General features: G+C 51.9%; 1 protein-coding gene across 3 annotated transcripts in view; it reads right to left on the reverse strand.

Annotated features, from left to right (window-relative positions):
* SLC24A3 (solute carrier family 24 member 3) overlaps window positions 1-23640 on the reverse strand; it is a 90111-nt gene that overhangs the window by 12591 nt on the left and 53880 nt on the right. For all 3 annotated transcript variants that reach the window (XM_044442920.1, XM_044442919.1, XM_044442921.1), the window contains exons 2-10: window positions 23545-23621; window positions 19198-19272; window positions 17583-17667; window positions 15319-15422; window positions 10921-10995; window positions 8350-8375; window positions 6918-6971; window positions 5684-5814; window positions 620-780 (exon numbers count right to left, since the gene is read on the reverse strand). In XM_044442920.1, the coding sequence (XP_044298855.1) occupies window positions 620-780; window positions 5684-5814; window positions 6918-6971; window positions 8350-8375; window positions 10921-10995; window positions 15319-15422; window positions 17583-17667; window positions 19198-19263 (702 nt within the window). In that variant the 5' untranslated portion in view covers window positions 19264-19272; window positions 23545-23621. The remainder of the gene's footprint in view (window positions 1-619; window positions 781-5683; window positions 5815-6917; window positions 6972-8349; window positions 8376-10920; window positions 10996-15318; window positions 15423-17582; window positions 17668-19197; window positions 19273-23544; window positions 23622-23640) is intronic.

Raw genomic sequence — 23640 nt, forward strand, 5'->3', positions numbered from 1 at the left:
TATTTATTTAGGATATTTTTACCCCATCCTATACAATCCAATTGTCTCAGGATGGCTTACAATTAATATAAATAAACAACAATACAGACAACCCAAGAATACAATAACAAGATAAAATGCAGTTGAGAATATTAATAAAAACACATTAAAATTATTTAAGCCTTAAAATGTTGGGCAAATGAAAAGGTTTTTGCCTGGCGCCGAAAAGCATATAAGGTTGGCGCCAGGCGAACCTCTCTGGGGAGCGCATTCCACGGTCAGTGTGCCACCACAGAGAAGGCCCTCCTCCGGGTGTTCACTCTCCTAGCCTCCTTCAAGGAGGGTTCCTGGAGCGGGGCTTCTGGGGGTGGGAGGGTGTATAGGGAAAAAGACATTCCTTCAGGTATCCTGGTCCCAAGCCGTTTAGTGATATCCGACGAAATCACAAAACAACCCTGTTTCGCCCTGCTGTGATCAACATCCCGGGCACCCAGTCTGAGCTATGGCCATCCGAGACACTCTGTTGTCCCTCCTGCAACCTCCGTGCTTCAAGTTCACAGACTGCAGCTGAAGGAGAGGAAGGGAGGCAAGCAGAGGGGACGGGGTGGCAGGCATCCTTTGGACAAAAGAGAGAATATACCTCATTGATCAGCATTCGGCTGGCCATGGAGAGTCGGGTTCTTGGAGGAAAGTGGCTCGTTATCATTATTCGGAGTCCAGCCTCAGAAAAGGAAAGCTGGTGTGGATACGCCGAGAGCAACTCATCCACCATGATCACAGAAGCTTTGCGGTGGAAGTTCCCTAAAGATAATTAACAGAGCAGGAGGGAAGAATTATTTTGTATCATCAGGCGGCTCTCTTATCTTAAAGGCCCACCATGCATTGGTGTTCCCCACCCGATTGCAATCATTACTCGGTCCATTTGAGACATGCCCGAAACTTGTCCGGCTTTGAAGAATCTTGGCACCTTAATAGCTGGGTGAAGTCCATTCACCACTACACTTTCCTTTCATCCGCTGCATCGGTCCTCTAGAAAGATGTGTTCTCTTTGACGCTCTCCAGCCCAAAAGAATTTTGAGGGACACCACAGAAGCCTACAGACCTCGTCCAGCTGAAGACCATGGCAAGACCAAGATCAGCACATGGACTGAACGGCAGAAGGGCTGCCTCCGAACGGCTGACCGCGGCAGTGTGGCCCACAGATGCCGAACTGGCACTCTGCCACACTGTCAACTAACTCCTAACAAGCCACAACAGATTTAACGCCCGCAGTTTTAAAAATGGTTATGACTGACCTTACGAGACTCTCAAAATCAACAACAGTTTGGTTTGCAAAAGGGTAGTTGCGACATCCTATTTTTCAGACACTTTCTGTTAGGAACGGTGAGGTTTTAGAAATATTTTCCAGGAGAAAAGGAGCAAACAGTGCAACCCTATCCGATCCTTCCGTGTGCCCTGTGCAAAAGGATTAGTTCCCAGGTGAGTGTGAAGGTACTTGCAGCCTAAAAGGGTTACAGGTGAGCTAGAAAGGGGGTTTTATTGGCGAATGTGGAGGGATAAGAGTCCAACTAAAAATAAATGGAATAAGTCCCCGGTCAAATGTCACCCCGTCGGCCACAAACATGCAAGGTGGTACAAGTCAAGGCCCTCATTCCTCAATCCGGGAGAAATAAAAGTAACCCTCCCAGGAATATAAGAACTCGGGGGTTGTTGTTAGGATAAACAGAGGGCTTTGCGCACCACCTTGGGCTCCTTGCAAGAGGAGGAAGGCTGGGATATGAAGACAGGACGATGCTGCTGCTGCTGCTGCTGCTGATCGCATTGTGAGGAATGGCTGGGACAGGCGTTTAATGCATACACTATCATCATCCAGGTCAACAGCCACCATGACGACGCCTGGCCGTTTGTATCCTTTCCTGCAAAGTGCTTCTTCTTGTCTGCCCTGAACGTGCTGCCCGTGAGTTTCATTAGATGATCACAAATTGCATGAGTGCATGAAGGGGAAAAATACTTCCCCGCCTCCCGTCTTCCCTCCGCACTATGCAGGGGCGACTCCATGCGGGGCTCCTGCACGGACGCTCGGGATAACCGACGCGCGGCACTCCGGGCACTCCAGAGGTCGCTGGACGCATTGATTGCACGTGCATCAGCCACGCCACCACGGCCACCACCATCGCGGTGGCCATCGCTGTCGTCGTCAAGGAAGGCATGTCCTTGGAGCGCAGGTGTGCCGGCGACGCGGCGACTAAGCCCGAGGCGGGCGGACCGGCGGGTGCGCTGCAGCCTGCCCTTCTTCGGCAGGCCTGCAGGGGGCAGGCGTTCCCCACTCAGGCACCGGCCGCACCAGAGACCTGAGTGGTGCGTTGGCTGCCTTGTGGCCACAGTGACGGGAAGCGCTCCTCTTTATCTGCGATTAAAACTCACCGGGGGGGGGGGGCATTTGGAATGAGCGGAGGGGCACAAACCTCACGGGGGCCAGAGGCAGCGTGCCTCCCACTCACGGCCCCATCAGGCCCCTGAGCATGGCGAAAGAGGTCCAGGGGCACTGGGGCATTATGGCTGCAACCTTGCTTAAACGCGCCACTTAAACTGATTTCTCCATTCTTTCTGCACTCATTCTTCTCAAATCAGGGGCCTCATGTTGGCAGTGCCAACCCGAAGCTCCTGTTCCTTCCTGGCTTCAAAGCACGGCATCGGCCGAACTCGGGAAACAAGACGGCGAGCGTTTGCGCCCTGCACCCAGCACATGAGACGCAGCCATGCATCTGGTATCGCATCTGGGAGCCGCAGCTGGGTCTGAGTTTTATTTTGTTCTGTTGCGCACTGCCCACCTGCACACTGAATAAGACCTCATGGAGCACCCAACTTTATAAAGCATAATGAAGGAATCACATCCGCATAGAACAGGAAGGAGGGGAAAGCAAAGGGGGCAGCTTGAAACAGTGCACACAACCCTGGTATCTAAAAAGCTGGGCAAATAAGCATTTCAGAGGCAGCGTCCGGCTGAGCTGCGGCACAACTAAAGAGGATTTGGCGTGTGCCTCACCTAGGGAAAGTTTGGGGTTGGAGAAAAGAGCCCATCAGGTGTCCCAGTGCTGAGCCATACAGGGCTTGAAAGCAACCTGGCGGCCTTCGGACCGCAACTCCCAGAATTCCCACCCCTCAGGGATGGGGGCATTCTGGGTATTGCTGTCTGAATATGCTTGGGAGGCACAAGGTTGGGAAGGGTTGTTTTAAAGCATAAAACTCGCAAGTCTGAATGGATCTTATTATTATTTATTTCTTATTTTTCAATGCATATCCTGCCTTTTTCCTACAGAGGGCTCAAGGCAGCTTACATCATTCTCCTCCTCCATCTTATCCCCACAACAACAACCCTGTGAGGTAGGCTGGGCTGAGAGTCTGTGACTGGCCCAAGGTCACCCAGTTGGCTCCATGGCTAAGCGGGGACTCGAACCCAGGTCGCCCGAGTCCCAGTCCCATGCTCTTCACCACGACGCCGCGCTGGCTCCCTGGATCTGGGGAAGTAGTTTTGCTTTCCCCGGTGCATGCCTATTATCCACATTTATGAGTTTGTCACAGGAAGCACTGCTGCAATCTAGTTTTTCTCAGCGGCTCGCACATGAGCAAGCCCATCCGGCAGCTTTTTATGTCTCGTACAGTGAATTAGTCACTGCAACTTAATCTGCAGCGAGAGCATGACACCAAGCAGTCTGGGAGTTAAACCCTGGTTCAAAACCAGTTGCAACACAAGAAAAACTTGATTCAAAGCAGACAGCCAGGAGATGCCAGGAGTTTTACTGCCATGCCGTCCCAGGGTTCGAGATATAAACAGGGCAATTTATCATGCTCAGCTAGTCTAAGACGTGCGTACAAGAACTTCATAGACCAGATCCTTGGACAGGGAAGAGGCTTGGTGTAAAAGACCTGGAAAATTCTGCTGGAAAAGACCGACCACAACCCACTGAACTCTTCAAAACGAACATCAATTAAACGACTCAGCCCCTCATGGGAGGGAGCTGCCATTTTGCTTACCTGGCATCGCTTTTGCAGGCAGCTGGAATTATTTGCTTCCTAGTTTGCTTCCACATAAAACTCACTTCTAGGCTGTAATTAAGGGATTTTGAGCTGCGTGACTTCTCTATAAAGACCTGTTTTCTTCTAGCAAGATGGCAGGTTGCTTGCTTGCATCCGGAGCTTTGGGGGACTGCAACAGTGCAGACCTGTCTCAACGAAGACGCGGGAAGGTTTGGCAGTGGCACCGGGAAACTCCGGCTGCAAAGGCCAGATGGGGTTGTCCATCCAGGTCAGCAGCTTTCTCCCCGCCACCCAAAAAAAGCCCTTTTCTCCGATCAGCAGCTGATCAGAGAGACAAACTTTCCCCTGCAGACCACTGAAAAGGCCTGAAGAGAAAACTGCCGAGTGGTTTAGTCCCACAAATATCGGAGCCTGTTTCTTTGTGAGCAGACCTTCAGAGACAGGTCGCTGGGGAGCTACGTAGCTGGAAGTCCGGCTGAGGGAGCCGTTCCTGCTTCCTCGTGAGTAATCATGCCGAGCTCGGCTCCCCAGAGAGGTTCACCTGGCACCAACGCTTCTTTCCTTTTGGCGCCAAGTGAAAACCTTTTTATTCTCCCGCTATTTCAATTGCTAATTTGTTTTAATCTGTGGTTTTACACCTAATTCTGGATGCTGCGCTACCCCGACTTTTATCTTCATTCTATTTTGTTGTTGTTGTGAACCATCCTGAGACATTTGTGATGGGACAGAATACAAAAGTTTTAAATAAACAACACAAATAAAGTCGAGGTGCTTACCTGGAAGAGCTGCTGGATGAATTAGCCCCGTGTGAGCACATATATCGATACCTGCCCAGTTCACAGCTGGGGATGCTTAAAAGTGGCTGTTCCACACCACCTTTAGACTGCCCTCAGGTGCCACGTGAAGGCTTTTTCTTGGACTGGTAAAGGTTTCCCAGGATTTTAGCTTTAGAGAATGACACCCCCTCCAATTCAAGTTGCAGGCAGGTAGTAGTTCCAAAAAGAGCCGAAAGTACATTTGCTTTCGTTTCCCACGTTCTACATGTTACCCTGAGTTTTGCTGGTTTGGAAAACAAGACAAAACCGTGCAAACTTGCGCACTGGATCAAAAGTGGGATGGGTGTCACCAGCCAAGAGCAACCCCACATTTGAAAAATCCTGCCATTAGCTGTCGTCAATTTAGTCCTCACCCCCTAAACTGAAACATGTAACTGAATTTGCACATTTTGGGTTTGACCTGGGTCTCCCCTCCCACCCTCCAGTATCTTCCACGCGGTCCAAACTTAGAGGTGAAGTTCTACGTGGCATGGATCTCTTTTTCAAAAACGTTACTCTAAGAATTCCCGCATACCTCAAGGAGGAATACTAGGAATAATGAGAGCACACCCGTGATGTTTCTCCTGTCTTCCAGGACCACGTCCTTTTTGCAAAAGAGATGTATTGTGCTCCCACGCAAGGTTAACATGATCCAGGTTGGAGATGGCTTTGTACACATCTTGGGATCCCGTGTTGTTGCCAAGAACAGCTCTTTAAGCTGAAACTGTATGGAGAACGGGAGGACGGACAGCAAAGCCCCGTTCAGAGCCCATGCTTAGGTCGGCCTGCAGTTCTTGGTCCATCAGCCCCCGTAAGAAGCATTCTGCGAACAAGCCCCATCACTCGGTTACCTTTCTTTAGTAAGACTACAGTAGCGTCACAGTGGCTGTTGTTATCCATCTCGGTGTTCGCTAATCCATTCACCATATTTGTGGCGTTCTTTGTCCTCGTTTCAAATATATGCTGTAGACTGGCATTGAACCTATGCAAATAAAAAGAGATTTCTTCTCAACACCTTTTTCATGTGGCTTTCCTGAACAACGCGGGTGTCACTCCATTTGCTTGGACGGCTACCGATCCTTAAATAAAAGATGCCTGATTTTTTTTTAAAGGAGAAAAGATTGAGCTGATTTTGGATGGTTGAGATCTGTGGAATGGGCACAGTCTTCCCAACCTGGAATTCTCCCCATATAGGAAGCTTAAGCAGATTATCAAAAATGCAAGGCCATAGGAAATACGGCTACGGGTAGGGATGGCTGAGGGCCGAAAACAAAGTTTTGGATCTCTTCGTGGGTTGCTCTGGGAACTGGCACATGCCATACCGCCCCTGGCCTTGTTTCCTCTGCGTTGATCGCAGACTAGAATGATGGCATGCTAGAACTGGAGGGGGCAAAGGCCCGCTGGGTCCAAGCCAGTGCTCAGTGCAGGAGGCCCACTTAAACCACCCCACGTGGAGGGCTGCCCTGCTGCACCCTGGGTGCCCCAGTGCGGGAGAGCCCACCGCCTCCCCCGGTCATGGGTGCCACTGCCCTACGGCTCGAACAGGCTGGAAGTTCTTCCCGATGGCCAACCTCCACCTGGCTTCCTGCAGCCTGAGCCGTACCCTGCACTCTGGGATGCATGAGAAGAGTCTTCGCCTTCCTCTTCATGGCAGCCGTTCACACATTTGTAGATCACCCGCCTACCTCCCCTCAGCCTTCTCTTCTCGAGGCTAAACATGCCCAGTTCTTTCAATATCTCACACTGAACCACTGAACCAACCAGCCAGTTCCCCTCTGCCGGCCTCAGTTTCTCTATGATCATTTGAGGCTTGAGGTTCCTGGAAGGGGTACTAAGGGAAGGGGTTCTGAGTGGAATGTGGGGGGGGGGTGAAAAGGTAACATCTCAAATTCCCCAAGACATGTGAATATGGCTTTTCGGGCAAAAACTTCGGAAACTGGAGAACTGATTTATCAAAACCCAACCCAACCAAAAACCCCTCTTTCTGGACACAGCATTCTTTGGATCCTTCCCGTTAACTTTTCATCTCCTAGAAGGTTCTAAGGATCGGTCTGAAGTAACCTTGACCAGCCACGGGATACTCACTTCATGATGAGAATGTAGACGGCGTACATCACCACGAGGATTAAGGACTCCCACCTGCAAGCAAACCGGGAGGAGACAAGTCAGAGGCAGGCCTCCATGGAGCTGGCAAGCGGCCTTCCCTCAAGCGCTCGCACCGAGGGTTGCGCTGGGCTTTGGAGACTTTGAGGACACAACCAGAAGCTGCATCTTGGTGGTTTACTCTAAAGTAAGTGTAGGGAGGGTGATGCAGGTTGCTGTGCCGGCCCGTGATAGCTCGAGGCTTCCAACTTCCTCTCCCCCCATGGTCCGGATGCAGACTGGTCTCTGATCTGATGGGACCCAACTGGCGTCTCGCAGCCTTCTGTGAGCATCACGCCCTGCCCCACTGCATCTTGGGAGAGCAAGGAACTCTGCTGGGCAGCTCCCTGGGCCTCCTGGCCAATGCCGTCCTCCGCCACTTCAGGTTTTGCTGGACAGCTCCTTGGCTAGCCCAGTTCTTTGCGTGGCACTTGCTCTTCGAACTGTGACCCCAACTTGCCCCCATGACACCCTCGCCGGGGCTCGAACCTTGGCCAGATCACGCTTTGCATTGTTGGCTCAGCAGCTCATGAGCAGCGTTGCAGCCAAACCCCACTAGCCAGACAGGGAGTGATCGCTTACACCTCCATCAGCAATAAGGTGTCATTTCTCATTGCAGGAGGGGGAGAAAAAGCGGTATATAAATCTAATAAATAAACACATTTCTAGCTCTCAGTTGCTCTCCTGCGGAGCACTGCCTCTTAGCTCCACCTTTCCACCCAGTTTGCTTTTCTTCTCTGCCACCTCTTCTGCTCACGTCACTTCTGTCCTCTTTGCATCCTCACAATTCTCCCCTCCTCGAACGCCACCCTCTGCCCCACTGCTAGGAGTGCTGGGCACAGGCAACAGGGTCTGGGAGGCCTGGCATGACAGACTTGCAATGTACTTTGATGGCCTGTGGGTACTAGATTCAATTTTTCCTAACGCACTTTCTACTGAACCAGGTTTTGTGATGGGCACAGTGCTTCGAAACCTGCCCAGACCCACCAAAGCAGCAACTCCGGCGACCCTACGGAACGCAGGGATTTCCAGCGGTGGAGAAGGCATCGCTAGCATTCGTGGATGCCTGAGGAGGCACAGCAATGGCTCAGCACGGGAAGGCATTTCTGGAGGTGTCCCCCCCCTGCACCCGCAACGGGGCTACAAGAATGGCAGTGTGGACCCACGCGATTCCTGCTCCAAGTTGTGTGTGGGCGTGCAGAACAACTGGCTGACAGGAAAGTGCTGGAAAAAGCAGGTTTTCTCTTGCGACACAAAAAAGATTTATGAGTCACTTAATTATTTAGGTTTCCCACAGAGAGAGAAAATGGCTGGCCAGGTTGCCCAGGAGAACCTTTGTTTGTGTTTGTCAGAAAGCGCCCGTTGTACTACTTACCAAGAAACTTTTTCATCATAAATAAACTGTGGAGAAAAAATTAAAACGCAGCATTAACACATTTGGCTGCCTGTGTGCCGGGCATGAAAATAAGACTTTTAGTGCCTCTTATCACAATTGCCATGCACGGAGTTATCCTCCCTCCTGCAGCGAGCACAACTTTTCCACATCCGCAGCATATCGCTGTTTATGATATGCAAGAATTTATTTTTACGAACCAACATAACAAGTTCACTGAAAAGGAGTAGCAATCCCTTTCACACTTTCCAGTTTAGCTCCCTAACAATATGCCAGTTTTAAAATAAATGGTTCTCCTCTGCCCAGGTTCTGAAACGCCACGTGGAGAAGCAAAGGCAAGAGCGTGGCATTGCATTTTGCCGTTACCTTTCCCAGATTTAAATGCCAGGGACTTGGCACCTGAGCAATTCACCAACGTGCTGTGACAAGCTTTGTGAAAGGACTCCCCTCTCCTGGCACCCAGGTGCCCATTTACCTGGCCGGCAATCACCTTTCCAGGTGCCCAACTGCCAACAGACGCGTCGGCTTTTCTGCAAACAAGCCCCAGCTTCCCTGCCTGAAGGATGCTGCTTGGAGGCAGCAATGCAGTTCCTCTGGAGAAGGCAAGGGCCCCGAGATGTTGGAAGACGCAGGTGCGCTTAGGGCCAGTCCCCACGGCACACACCCTCTCTGGCTGGGTCCGGAGACTCTTCTGTTGCAGCATCCATGCGCAGGAAAGGCAGTGGCTCAGAGGAGCGGCACGGAGGGAGGGGGGACTAATGCCTTCCCCTTGGGGGAGAAGAAATACTAAGCGCCACACCCCTCAGCAGCCCTCTTCTGATCTCGCTGGCATCCTCCGAAGCGGCTTTTAAGTGAGAATCAAAACGCCAGGAGTTTCGTGTTGTGTTTCGCCACGCTCTTCCAACAGGCACGACAGACGTTTCCCTCAGCGCCTCGGGATAAGCCGCGGAAGATGGTTTCTGCTACAGTAGGGACTGAGTGGTTGGATCCTGCGGTCATGGCACCTGCTGCCTGATGGCCCAGGGAATATCATAGCGTATCCCGATCCATGAGGGTTTCCCACAGCATTGCTGCTTTTACTAGGGGGAAGCACGAACACGTGGAAATCCTGGACAGATTGCCCACCGTCCTTTGGGGCGGGTGGGTCGGCTCAAGCTCGCTGCCTCTTCTGGAAGGAAGAGGCAGGTGAGGCCGCCCCAGGCTGAGACCATGTGCCACGGCTTGCCTTTCCTCCTCTCCCTGCAATTTCGACCGCAAAGGCCGCCTGGCTAGTTTGGGGAGCCGTGTTTGCACCGCCGTCCTTCTAGCCTTCTGCTCCTCGCGAGGCTGAGCGGTGCGGGGCCACCTCTTCCGCTGGCTCAGCTCCCACCCACCAAGGGAGGCCTCATTTTGAAGCCACTTATAGCCGAAGAGGTGCGTCTGCGCCGTAATAAGGTGCCAGGGCAAAACGTGAGGAGGCAACGTCGGGCCGGAAGAATGCAAATCCTTCCCCAGGCTTTCCTGGTTGTTTCCGACCACCCCAGATGGGCCAAATGCCGGCAGATCGCGTCACACTGCATTAGGGAACAGCTTGGGGAAGGCGCCCTTTCCTGCGGCCCGCAAGGAACAGGCGATTGCTGCGGAAAAGCCTCTGCGCTCAGTCGGGTTCTCCAGCAGCCGGGATTTTGCAGGTTCCCTGCTCCTGGAGACACGACACGAGATGCCGTGGGTGATCCGGCGCCTCAGGCTCACCAGCAAGTTCCACGCAGGGAGGCGAGGCAGAGCTGCAGGCGAGACTGACGGAGAGAGAAGGGCGCCGCCGCGAGTGAGGGAGGCCTGAACTCTCCAGCTCGGCTGCCGTGATTCATCCCCTTTATTTTTAGCGCAGCCTCCCCTCCGAAATAACCGCTAACAGCATCTTGCAGGAACACATATAGCAATTGCAAGAGTCGACCAAATGCTACGAAAGATTATTGGGCTGTGAACATGCGACAATGAAACTATAAATAAACGTCGGCTTCAGGGCTTAGCAAGACAACACATTCGGTTCATAAGCCATTCGAAATGATCACACCAAGTCCGGTTTTTCAGCTTCCCCTGTCCTTGAGCAGCTCCTCAGAGGCCTTCCTCGCACGGCAAGGGTGGCGAGTCAGCCGGCAACCCAGCTCGGATCTGGAGGAATCCTGGGCAGACCGGGTGTTCGCTACCTTTCTCATCTCTGGGCACTGCCACGGTGCTGCCGAAGGTGGGACCCACCTGTCTGCCCCCCACCGCAAGGCCCAGGCCCACAAGTTCCCCAGAAGCGCCTCCCACTGGGAATCACACCATGGGGCCCAAACAGCAACTGGCCATGTCCAGATTTTCACTATTATTTCAGGGTTCCTGCTATGGAGCTAATTGTCACAGTAACAAGGAACTCTTTGGGAGCAAAGACACACTTTCTTTTAATGGGATGCTACAGAAAACAACATATCTGGGGGAAACGGGGCTGTTTTGAAACAGGCAGCAGCACACGGGATTGGCAAGGGAAATCCAAGAAACCCACATTCAGGACAGGCACCACGGGGCACTTACCAAAATAAGCGCTACGACGGAACAGGTATAACATGAGGAATCTCTCAGGAGGCTCCACGGAGACAGCTGAATGATCTGCGAAGGCAAGCGGGAGGAAAATCAACGGCTCTGTCCCAGCCTGGTTCACAGCAGCAGCCGAAAGTTGCGTCTCCCTGGAGATCAGGGAATTCTGTAATCACTGCACCCCCAGTGAGGCGGGTTGTGTCCCTCCAGGTATAAAAAGCTTAACTTTGGGAGCCCGTCCCCGGCAAAAGGAGATATCTAGATGCTCACCGATCATGGGCGTATTGAGGCGAGACCATTGTCGGGGCAGCACCGATGTGAGCAAGCAGCCTGTGGGCATCTTTTAGAACATGTTACTGGTGGCAATGCTCACTTTTCAAGAGCATTTTTCTTCTAAATCCCTGCCAGGAAACTTCAGAGGCTCAGTCCCATTCCACAAGACCTCCAGCCCAAGTGTCCACAAAGGTTTGCCCCACCCAGCGCCTAGATTAGGTTCGTGTGAAGGTTCCTAGACCCAGGTCAGCCACTGCACAGATGAGGATTAGCCTTCCGGGTTTGCAAATGTAGATTTTGGCTTAGATGCAGAGGAGGTGCAGAACTCACAGCTGATGGGTGCTCCGAGGGGGACAGAGACACACAACTGCACACTCACACCTGCCCGTTGTGGCTTGTGCGAGCCCTGGGGGACACAAGTGTTTTGGTGGCTTGACATTGCTGCGGTGTCCCCTGCTGCCAAGCAAGCTGGGACACAAGCGTTCCAACGAAGAGCCTTTATTACGTTGTGCTTTCCAGAGGATTGTCTCTATTTGAATAGGGATTGAATGTGCCACAAAATCCCTGAAAGTTTCTGTTTTTTAACCCTCTAGTACAGCCGCAAGCACATTTCTAGACCAAATTCCTTCTTGTTGCGCTACTTTAATTTTCTGCTATTGGGAGATGGTTCTCCTAGGACACCTTTCCAAAATGCAGACCCTCCATTTGCTCTGCCGTGCGGCAACCAACCTCCGCCTGCTGTTGCACGAAGATGTGTAGCGGGTGGCAGCTTGGTACCTGCCTGGGTGCCCCGGCACACGCATGCACGCACGTTCACACACACGCCTGCATGCGGGTTGCGCTTTCCCAGAATTGTTTCCCTTGAGACAGATCCCAAGGGAGGGCTCGTTCGTTGACTTTTTCCAGCAACTTCAGTAGCTCCATTGGAGTGCAGCTGAAGTCAAGTTCTGTCTGATCACCTCTGAGAAGACGGCATGACACAGCGGCTATTTTATTTACTGAGAAGGAAGGAACTGTTTACAACAGGCAGTTCACCGAGTGCGCCAGAGGCTATCAGGTTTTTTAGGGAGTGTTATGTACCAAAACAAACACACCCAAAAGCCATTTGCAGGGGGTGAAGCTTGTACAAGCAAACAAACCAGCACGGCTCAAGGACTAGGCCAGTCTGGATTCCTTGCAGTTGTAATTCCTGGAACTGGAACTTCAAGGATCCTTGGAAAATGGCACCAAGAGCGTATCAAGGTGCATCATGGGCACAGTCCTAGCCGTGTGTGAGGATTTGGGTGCTGCACTGGGGACCTGGGGAATCTGGGTTTGAGTCTCCACTTTGCCACTGAGCTTGCTGGAGGGACCAGGCACAGACTCTCAGCCTAACCTACCCCGCAGGGTTGTTGTGGCGAGGATAAAATTGAGGATTATGTGGGCCACTTTGAGCTCCTTGCATGGAAAAAAGGTGGGATATAAATAGAATAAACAAATTATTTTGGGTCGGCTCATTCCGAGAGCTGTAATCGTCAGCCTTACCTAAGCTTCTCTCCAAGGGAAGGATCAACGTTCTACAGAAAGGAAGGAGGATTTCTGGAGGAAAACCTTTGGCAGGTAGATATCAACGGTGGGTAGAAAGATCCCTGCTAATACTTTCCTTTCTTGTAGGGCCAGTCAACTCATAAATATTAGTGCTCTTTGCAAGTTATCATTTGAGGATGTCAAGATGCTGCTGCTGTTGGGAATCACTTTAGAATTGAAGAAAACAATCTTGCAGCACCTTGAAATCTAACAAGTTCATTGTCGGCAAGTATTTATGCACCTGGTTGTGGATGAGAATTATAAACAGTGCAGTCAGAGAAAATTTAAATGCAAGAAGTTTAGACTGTGATAATTACTTTAACGGCATTTGCAAATGAGTTGGTGGGTGATAACATGGATAAACCTGCATTAGTGAATGTGTAGATTGGATTCAGACAGTACAATACTCCCACTTAAGGGCTGAGTATGGGCTATTCTTTAAACCTGGGTTATCACATGCTAACAAACCATGGCTTGATGTCAATAAAGAGGAGCCATGGTTCTGTTTATGTTAGTTTCTCTTTTGCTCTGTTCTGTATTCTTTTTACTATGCAATTGTATATGTTGGGAAAATAAAAATTAAAAAAGGAAGAACCCATGGTTTGTGTTACTGGCTTGTGAATCATGGGTTGTTCTTGGTTAAGCCATGGTTTGTCATCCCAGCGGGATTCATACCGCACGATAACCCACATTGTCTGAATTCAGTTGTGGCACGCTGTAAAGACTTTGTCTCCATTCAAGGCACAGGCGATGGAGCTGAATATCTGGATAGACTGCAGTTCAACAGTTTCATATTTAAATTGGTCTCTAAAATTCTTTGTTTATGAATAGATACTTTAATGGGCACCCTAACCCACAACCTGGTCACCCGGACACAAGAACCTAGCATGCTTCATCAGCCTTGCTTGTTCAGAGTGGCTTATTAACATAAGCGAAGCCGCTTGCTGTTCAGTAGCTCCCAGTGGCTTATTTCCGGAATAGCATGCAAACCAGACATGGCGGCTTGTGCGTGGCTTGTTTGCAAGGACTACAGAGAAACCTGGGAAGAGTGAATTTGTTTTCCAGTTCCCTTCCAGTTCCAAACTTGAATACCACCACTGGTTTTACTAAAAGCAGGAGCCTTTCTCTCTCGTAAAGCCCATACCTGTTCCTGATTTTTAAAAGGTAACGTAATTAATAGACTATTTCTATGCCTGTACTAAATCACCCCTCCATGAGATTAAAACTGCTCTGTGGAATGACTCTTGTCTAATTGCAGCGATTACAGCGGTCTGACCGAGGCGGTCCAGAGGACAGATGGCATATTATATAGACAGTCATCTTCCTTGAGCTCCTCTCCACCCCCCCGGCCTGACTCACGTTGCTACGACCAATGCCATTTACCCTGCATCCGCTTTATTAACTAGGTAATATGTTTTTGCCTCACCCCCACATCAAAATCCAAATAAACCCATCGTGTCCAGAACACCTTGCCTAGGGATGCAAAAATGTGGAATACGAGGCATAACACTGAAACCATTTCCCAGCGCTCCCCGACTTCACGCTTTGCCCATGAGGGGCGTCCGTGCCTCTCAGCGCACCTCCCTTCCTCTGAGCTCCTCACCCTTTCGTGCTCTGAATTTCCCTGGGTGCATTTTTCCGGTTATGGACACGTAAAGCTTCAGCACAGTTGCCGGCACTGGGGAGGGACGGCGCTTTGGTTTCCGCAAGGGTGCCGAGCTGGCGATTCCGACGGCAACCCCAGAGAAGGGGAGGGACGTTTGCGTGGCTTCAGAACGGCCCTGGGGTTTTGTGGCGCACCTGCCCTCTCCCCAAATGCCCCTGCTCTCTCTGGGCAGCCATGGGGTCAACGGAGAAGACCAAGCTGGGTTGGACTTGACCGGCAGCACCGTGCTCTCTGTGCCGGCCCCACGTAGCTCACCCTGGCCCGCCGCACCCAGACCAGCAGACTTGCCCCTCGGAGGGAGGGTGAGGCACGAGGGCCAGAAGGCAGCAACGGTTTTGAGGGAGCCAGTCCTGCCCGGCTGGCACGTGCATCCCCACCGCTGCGGGTCGGTCGAAGCGTCTTCTGGTGCTGCGATCCCTCAAGGTGCACGGACCTCAATTAGCCGAGGCTAGGCAGGGGCGTGGGGAGCTGCCCCCCGCCAAGTGGGACGGGGGTCCATGCAGTCTGGTATTGCCAGCAGACTGGCCGCCTCCCCGCAGAGGAGCTTTTCCAGAGGAGAGCCTGTGGACTGGGACCCTGGGACATGGAAGGCAAGAGCTAAGCTCCAAGCTCCTGCTCTGGCCCATCCCATCCACATCCATCTCTATGCACATGTAGATATCGAAGACGATTCCACCTTTCCAGGTGGTTGGCCCACCGAGTTGCTTCTGCTGGGGGTCCTTCCTCTAGAGATAATGGGAGGCCCGGATAAGACGTGCGCCAGGGAGACCCAGCTCACAGCTGGCAGACTCACCATTCCGTTTCCACAGGGGGCCACGATCACCCTGAGCCACACGTCGTGGAGGGGAAAGTGTTTCAGAGGCATTTCTGTACCCCGCGCGTTCACGTACCTGCCCTGCGAACAAGCCACACACCCCAATTATACAGAGGATGTTGAACACGGCAGAGCCAACGATCGTACCCACACCGACGTCTCCTTTCGTGATGAACACGCCTGGGGAGGAAGCAATGGCGGCACACTTAGAGTGGGGAGGGTCCCCCTCACGAGAAGCCCATCCAAGATCCTTCCCATGATGGCTGGGTCCGTGGTGGGGGAACACCATGCTCAAAGGCTCGCCCACTGACCAAAATGCACACGCAGCCAGCCCTCTGCACGGATGAACAAGGGCAGTGTGGGGAAGTCACCGCTTCTCCCAGTTATGCGGGTTTCTGCCTCTAGGGAGCTTTAGTTTTGGCACGGGGAGCGCTGAAGACAGTCGCTTTCTTCCTGGCAGCGGTCTGACATGCACTAGTACCTTAGGATTTGGCAGGCCAAGCCTGGCTGGAATGCCAGGAGCTGACCAAGGGGCACTCCAATTCTGGTGGCAACTGTGCAGCGCATTCCACAGTGCAGCTCAAAGCTGCGCCTCGCAAGAGAATTTTCAATGCGCTCAGCGCACTGCAAGCTACAGGAAGCCGGGTTCCGGCTGACAAGGGGACGGAATTCCCGGATGGCAGAGCAGTAGGAAAACGGAACCCATGACCGAGGGGGGCAGTGGGCTCTCCCACTCTGGGGGCATTCCAGATGCAGCTGGGCAGCTGTCCAAGTGGGGTGGTGTGACTTGGTGTCCTGCACCAGCAGAGGGTTGAACCCAGTGACACTCTGTCCCCTTCCAACTCTACTATCCTATGATTCTATGAAGCGGGATAATGGACGCAGAATCACAATCGAATTCCAGATTAATCCGTAACAACTGCGACCTTATCCATCCATGAAGAGGTATGGACAAGCCAGATTTGTGGCAAAAATGGCTTATGAAAAGCAAGTTAGAGGCAGGTTATTGGAATGGCATAAACAGTCTTTAGGGCTCTGTACGGGAAATGCATTTTGCAAGTGCGATCGAAGTGCATCCGTGCTTGGAGGGCAGAGCAAAAAACGCGACTGCCCATTCCTGGGGCTAAGCATGACAAGGAACCGTTGTGCACTCCGCCGGCCGTGACAGCGATCAGCCGTGCAAAATGCTGGTTCGACCTCGTGCGGGAAGGAAGCAGCGGCCGAAAGACCTTTGCGAGAATCCCATGAGGAGCACCTAGGCATCAGGAGGGAGGTGGGGGCATGGCCAACGTGGAGGCCCTCACCTGTGCTGGGGAGGGGTCGACTTCCCCGTACCTGCCCACTAGGGTCCCATCTGGATCGGGGTCCAGAGCGCTCGGGAGTAAAAATGCCAGTAACCGAGCCCCAGAGTTGCCAACCAGGCCTCGTGAGCGAAACCTGGCCTGGCGCAAGCAGCCCTTGGCGTCGCCACTCTCCCCGTGCCTTTCCCAGCGCTGCTGCTGGCGAGCAGGTCCCCTTGAAGAGGAAAGCAGGCGCGCTTCTGAAGCAGGCGGTGCTGGCCCGGCCTTCCAGGGGCTCCGGGTGCAGAGGGCACCCAGGGCAACGGGTCCTGCCGCTCCCCATTCCTCCTCTGCCCTGCCTTCCCACAGATGAAACAAAGGAAAACAAGGCTGTAGGAACCTGCCCAAGAGCAAGGCAGCTGCTCTCCGTCCCAGGAGTACATATTTGGAGCTTCTCGGGCGGGGGACCTTCGCAGGCCTGCCTCGCCCCCGGAGGTGCTGTGTGGACGTGCCAGGAACTGCAGGAAGCCCAGGAACGTGCTCCTCGCCGGGGAGACGGACGGGCACTACCCTGCCCATCATCTCTGCAAAGCTCTCCCGAGCGTCTGACCACACACCACCTTAAGCTCCAGCTGCAAGGCCAGTCCCTCCATCCACTGCCCTCGCCGGCCGGCCAGCCTCTCTCGACAGGAAAGCCACTCCGACTCGCGGGGTTTTGTGTTCATCAAGCAAACGCGGGCGGGACCTTGCCCGTCAGCGCACCTTTCGTGCGTCGGTCCAAAGGGACCTTTTTCCAGCTTGTCCTGGGCTGGCACTTTGGCAAACTCCCCGGGCTTGAGCACGGGGTTGTGGCAGCTCCTTCCATTGTCCTGCTGCTTTTCGTGGCTCTGGGGTTAATCTTGTGGGTTTGTTGATCTATTGGGACTAGCAGCTCTCTCTCTCCCCCACTCCTTCCTCTCCCTCTTTCACACACATGCACAGCTTTACAGGACAGGGAAAAAACTATAAATAGCCGCCCCACCGCTGCCCACTGACAGCAAGAGGCTGATGAGTTAGTTACCTATGACAGAAGTAAACAGTTCTGGGGCAGAGCTGCCAGCAGCCATGAAAGTTGCCCCGGCCACGTCTTCGCTGAGGTGCAGGCGCTGCGAAGGGAGAGAAAACATCTTGTCAGAAGCAAAACAGAACAGAAGCCCTGGCAGGCTGCCCTGCCTCCTGCTCGGAAGCGTCACGGTGACCCCCGGCCTCTTTCCGAGCAGACACGCGCCAAATAAAGAAGTGGCGACCTGGCCTCTCCTCTCCTCTCCTCTCCTCTCCTCTCCTCTGAGTCCTTCTTCCAATGCCGTTCTGAGTCAGAGGACGCCAGAGGAGGCGTGCAAGAAACCTTCTTTTGGGGCGGCCAAGGGATGCTCTCCCGCACACACACTTGGGGGTGAGCCCCACGGGACGGAACGGGAGTCACTCGTGGACAAGCCTGCATGGGGGTGAGCCATTCCATCTTCACGTTAGCTCATGCATCACGAGGGCTTTGCCATGGCTCCTCCCCGTGGTTTTGACCCACGCTTCCCCAGTGGGGGTTGCATGCCGGCCCCGTCGTGGTTTACAAGGCCCACGACGCTCGGCTCGGGGCACAGTTGGATCCCCCGACGGAACCTCCTCCGTTCTGCCTCCTTTGCTGGGCATCAGCACCCGATCACACCCGGCCCATCGCGAATGCTTGGAACACCTCGGGGCAAGCTGAACTATTATTATTTATGCTGTTATTCAACCAGGATCGCCACCACCTTCATCTGCTTGGCTGCTGATGAAAGGAATCACATCATCAGCCCGTCCACTCACGGCTTCCTGGATAAACACGTTACAGTATTTCAAACAACTTTTGAATAAATATTCTCAAATGTAAACCTTGATGCACATTCTTTGACCCGGCCACACCTTGCACAAGTCCAGTTTTATAAATATAGAAACGTGAAGCTCTGCAAAACTGCACTCTTAATTAGGGGTCCAAACTGGGGGCAACAAAACAAGGAATGAACTTGGGGGGATACAGCTGATGGAAAATGAAACTGCCAACTTGGCCATGTTGCAGCCTTCGGCAAAGTCCATGCAACAGTTTCTTAGGAAAGGGAAAGAAAAAAATTTGCCAGGGTGACGGTTGATGGTGCTTTGAAATGCCATGTGCAGTTCCGGTTGCCCCATCTAAAAACCATTTTTAATTTTTTTTAATGTAAAATGAATTACGAATGTTTGCAGAGGATAAAAGGATCAGTAAAAACAGTTTAAAAATCAGTGACATTTTACAGATGTTCAAGAAAGCTACACTTGGAGAAATGATTAAAAACTTTACTCCAAATTTGCTGGCTGGCGATTGCGCGATCCGGCTCGTCTGAAGGTCCCTGAAGGAGAGCCGGAAAGGCGGATTTTGGGTCTGGCACTGCAGTACCACCTTGTGTTGTGGAAAGGAAAGAAAGGCGGGCAGAGGAAGGAAGGAAGGGCACCTCCGTGTGAAGGATGCACCGATTCTCGTGCGGAGAAAATGGAGGAGGCAGCGGGGGGTTTGCCATGCAGAGAAACCTTTGCACATCAAATACGGTCACTTGGAAAGGAAAGGCGATAATACTGCCGGTATATATTCGGATAATGATCCTGAGGAAGCCGCACGGGCAGATACTCACTTCACAAATCTTTTCCAGCGAGGGGACGAAGAAGTCGTCGCAGACAATGGCCAATGCATAGAACATGTAGACCGCCTGGGAAAACAGGAGGGAGAGCGCTTAGAAGGGGCTACTTCCATGTCCTCATTTCATCTTGGTGGAAGAAGAAAGATGCATGTGAGGAAGCTCTTCCTGGTGTCCAGCCTGCATCTGGGTTGTTGCAACGTGAGTAGATTATTCCATGTCCTGCCCTCTGGAGGAAGAGTCTTGCCCTTCCTCTCGGCGGCAGCCTTGGAGGGACCTGCAGAGCCACTTTCAGGTCAGGAGTCCAGAGGATGTAAGGCAAACTCCTCCGTCAGTTCTTTCCCCTTCCACTAGTCAAAGAACGACATCGGGTTCCCACGTTGCTGCTTGGAGTTTTCCAGGACAAAATCCAGCCCCTACCAACCAGCGAACTTGACATTGTGGGGGCTTTCCGGGTCTCTTGTCCCAGCAAAAGTCCTCCAACTGGCGCCTTTCCCCAGGCTGATCGCCCAATACACAAATCTAGAGCGAATTCAAGCTTGCAAAAAGAGCACACGGGGTCAAACTTTCCCTCTTTGGGTGGGAGATCAAATACCCGCGTGCTCTTCCACCGTGCTAAAAGCTCCTGCCAGGTCTCAGTCCTCCTAAAATCCTGCTGCATGGGATACGGCGATGCACCTTCCCCAGTTCCAGCTGCTTGAAACAGAAAGCCTGCACAGCCCTCGCACACAGCCCTAACCGTAAGCTCCCAGAGAGGACCTGCGAGCCCTGCACATGGCTGGCTCACCCCACAGGGTTCCCGGGAAACCGGCTGAGCCCTGGATGCCCTCAGGAACATGGTGCCACTGGAAGGCCGCCCACGTGGATTTGAAATCAGTGTCAGATTGTGCGGTTCAGCACTTCACTGTCTTTTAGGGAACGTATCTCTGAGACCCGTGAGACTTATATAGCCGTTAATATTTTATTTTGGTTTCCATTTTAAGATAGTGCATCACCACCACAGAAATATTAATGGGAACTTGTAGGCTGGAAAACAGCAAAGCCGCTCGGCAAACATGACCTTTTCTTCCAGAAAATAAAACCACTCAATGCGACCTGATAAAGACGCTAGAGATAAGCAAGGAATGAATTAACGGCCAGTTGTTAGAACTGAATCCTCATGATTCAAACAGCATAATTGTGGAGAAAACAGTCCCGAGGATCTGAATAATTCACCCCATAAAACCTCAGAGCAGATTCCTGTAGTGACACAAAAGGAAGTCTAATGGCAGCAAAGCTCATTACTTCCCCCTGCATTTAAAAACTGATTTAATTTAGATGGAAGGTCAAACGTGACTTGGGCAGAAGACTAAGAAGCACTCCGGCTAATGGATCGGGTTCTCCACGCAAGGCGAAGGGGACACCTGTGTGACCACTCATACCCGTGTGTTCCCATTTGCCAGAGAAGTGGAGAGAGCAGCGGGAGGGATGGGCCAAAGCTCCAGTGCATCCAACCACCCCTGGCTTCAGCAGGGATGAATGGGAAAGAAACCCTGGAGAGCGACCTGCCAGTGCAGGTGGCTGCAACTCCAGGCGGACCAACATTTGGCCTGGTGTAAAGGCAAGCTTTTGCGGCCCCGTGGGCTTTCGTCGCAAGCTGTCAATATCTCTCGTGCGAGCTAAGCACGGCAACCAGCCCCTTTCTGTTCCAACGACACACTCTCAAATTGGCTGTGGCAGCCACAGTGTGTCTAACCACAATGTGATAAATGTTCATCTCTATGCTTAGGAGGAGTCTTTTCTTCCCAGGAGTAGGTGGGGGTGTTCCTTTCGTGCACTACTGTTGGAACGGTCCAGAATACTGGCATGTGGTCCAGAAGTCCCAGGCTAAACCATTAAGCTTTGACCCCCTTTGAATAATTAAGAATCTTTGCTACTGAGTCATCTCACTTCTTGTCTCTGGCATGATAGAAACATGGTAAATACCTTACGTTTGTGGTATTCACATCTGAGGGAAAAACTGACTCATTAATTAATTCTTCCAAAGGTAGGTTGGTTGGTTGATTTATACACACACACACACACGCACACACACAAACACCCACACACACATGCATGCATGCATGCTTGCATTTATAGGCTGCCTATAACCGCTAAGGTCTTCCAAAGAAGCTTAGTTTAGTCCAAGCACTACTTTAAGCTAAGCAGATTGATTTCTAACCCTTCTGCACAATGGTTTTCCAATACTTTTGGACAAGCTATAGGGCTATCAAGCAAAAGCAAATTTAACGCGATTCTAATGTGCCAGCAATACTCTATATAACTATGTAAAGCAGCCCTCCCCAGCCTGGCAACTTCCAGATGTCCTGGATTTCAACTCCCATCAGCCCCAGCCAGCACTGCTAACAGTTAGCCTTCTGGGAGCCCCCCGGGTTGGAGAACGCTGCTGCAAGAACTCTTCGGCCACGGCGGCGGTCTTCTTTCGCTTTGTATCCTTGCTAAAGCATAAACATCTGCTAATTAAAACTAATCCCACGGAGATGCTTCTGTGTATGATCGCTCGGGATTATGCAGGGGCTCTCACACCCAGCCACCCACCCTGTTTTTCACTTGCTGTCCCTTATTCCTAAAGCATTACTTTAAAAACAGGCCTTCACTTAAAAATGGAAATAAGAGACCTCAAGCAGCCCAAGAGTACATCCAAAGAGGTGATCGTTATTTTTGCTAACCGTGGCCATTGTGCGCAGCATCTTAAGTCCTGGGAACCGTGGCTGCTGGGATATAAGCTGTCTTCAACCCATGGCGACTGTCAGAGAAAGCCCTCCAAAATGCCCCACCCAACCTTGGCAGATGGCAAGAATCCTCTGGCGAAGCGGCCAACCCGAGGAGTTGGGTGGCTACTCAAGAGGGAGCCCTTTGTGGACATGAATGGCTTCCAAACTGTGGACTGAGTTCACGGAACATGCACTGTTGACTGACTGGCTGGCTGATAAAATGTGCTATACAGTCTGTATTCCCATAAAAAATCCCTAGTCCATTTACAGCAAGCAACCCTGCATGGTTCGTGTTTTTTCCCATGGTCTACCGGAAACATGATCAAATGATGTCTCTATTGCCATAGTTTTCAGTCCTCCACTGCTAAAACCGATCCCATGAGCCACTGCACCCGCCATTCCACCCCAAGCTGCCTTGCTCCCTGCCAGCGCCATCTGCCTCTTCCTCACTGGTCTCCATGCTCGTTCCTAGGCAGACCACCTCTTTCAAGGGACTCTGCCGTAATTTCACCCCAGGGCTTGGACGCGACGTGGTGAAATGGAGGATCACTGCTCACATGGCTTACAGAGAGCTGATCATGGCTGGGTTCGGACGACACAACAGACGAGCGATGGTAAAAGAGAACGAGTCAGGAAGAACAGTCATGTTATCTGAATCCAGCCAGTATGTTGCCTTGGGAAGGGCATGTCCCAAAGCACGCTGGGAGAGCCGCATCTCTTTCCCCTTGCCATCGTGGGTGGTTCCAGGCCAAGCTGGAATCCACATCTAGCTGCAACAAGGATTTGTTTACTTGGTCTTTCCCCAGAGTCCTTCAGCCCTGATCAAGACGGAGATCTTAGGGAAGGCAACAGGGGCGCTTTCTGATCTAGGGCATACTCTGTCTGCCTGCTCTAGAGTAAACAGGAAGAAAGAGAGACTGTGGCTAGATACAGATGTAAAGAAATGCCAGTTTAAAGCAAAGCTGTAGCGCATTAGACCAAACGCCTATTAACGGTAAGCAAATGCCCCTCATCCTGAAGGGCAACGCGGGAGCGACCAGAGGGCTAGTGATCTGAATCCTGGCAGATCCAGAAAGGAGCTGGGAATTCATTCTCTCCCATTGGCTTCTTTCTTCATGCAAAGGGAAGACTCATCACTCTGACGTGGGAATTCTTGCAATTCAGTGCTCAAACTGGTATTATCAGAAAATACCCAAGTCCTCAGAATGGCTGAGGGTGAAGCCCATAAGGATTCAAACAAGGTACAGGGAGTTCCTAACCAATAAAACGGAATATTTTGGCATGAACAACACATGAAATGGCAGCACAGATGACAATAACCCTTCCCTAGATGTATTTCTGCGAACACCACTAAACTAAGGCAAATTCTGTCCTGCCAGCTACAGGTCTTCACTCTTCAGTTTCCCCTGAAAAGTTAGAACATTTTTATTCTTTCCAAGTGCGTTTATAGCTGAGGATTACTGCCAATTGACATTGCCAATGATCACGGCTGTTGTTTTACTCCTTGATTTAGACTTTCATGTTCTGGAGAATCTCAACAGGAGCACATCAAGGCAACGTTCAGTATGCGAAGAGGCAAATGATGACTCACACAAACGGCGTGTAGGACCACCGCTCCGTGTCGCCGGTCCTCGTTTGTGAAGATGTCGTTAGGGAATTCATGGAGAGCTGGGGAGGAAAACGCAAG

Source organism: Varanus komodoensis, unplaced genomic scaffold, assembly GCF_004798865.1.
Source record: "Varanus komodoensis strain SLA01 unplaced genomic scaffold, ASM479886v1 scaffold40, whole genome shotgun sequence".
Classification (NCBI taxonomy): domain Eukaryota; kingdom Metazoa; phylum Chordata; class Lepidosauria; order Squamata; family Varanidae; genus Varanus; species Varanus komodoensis.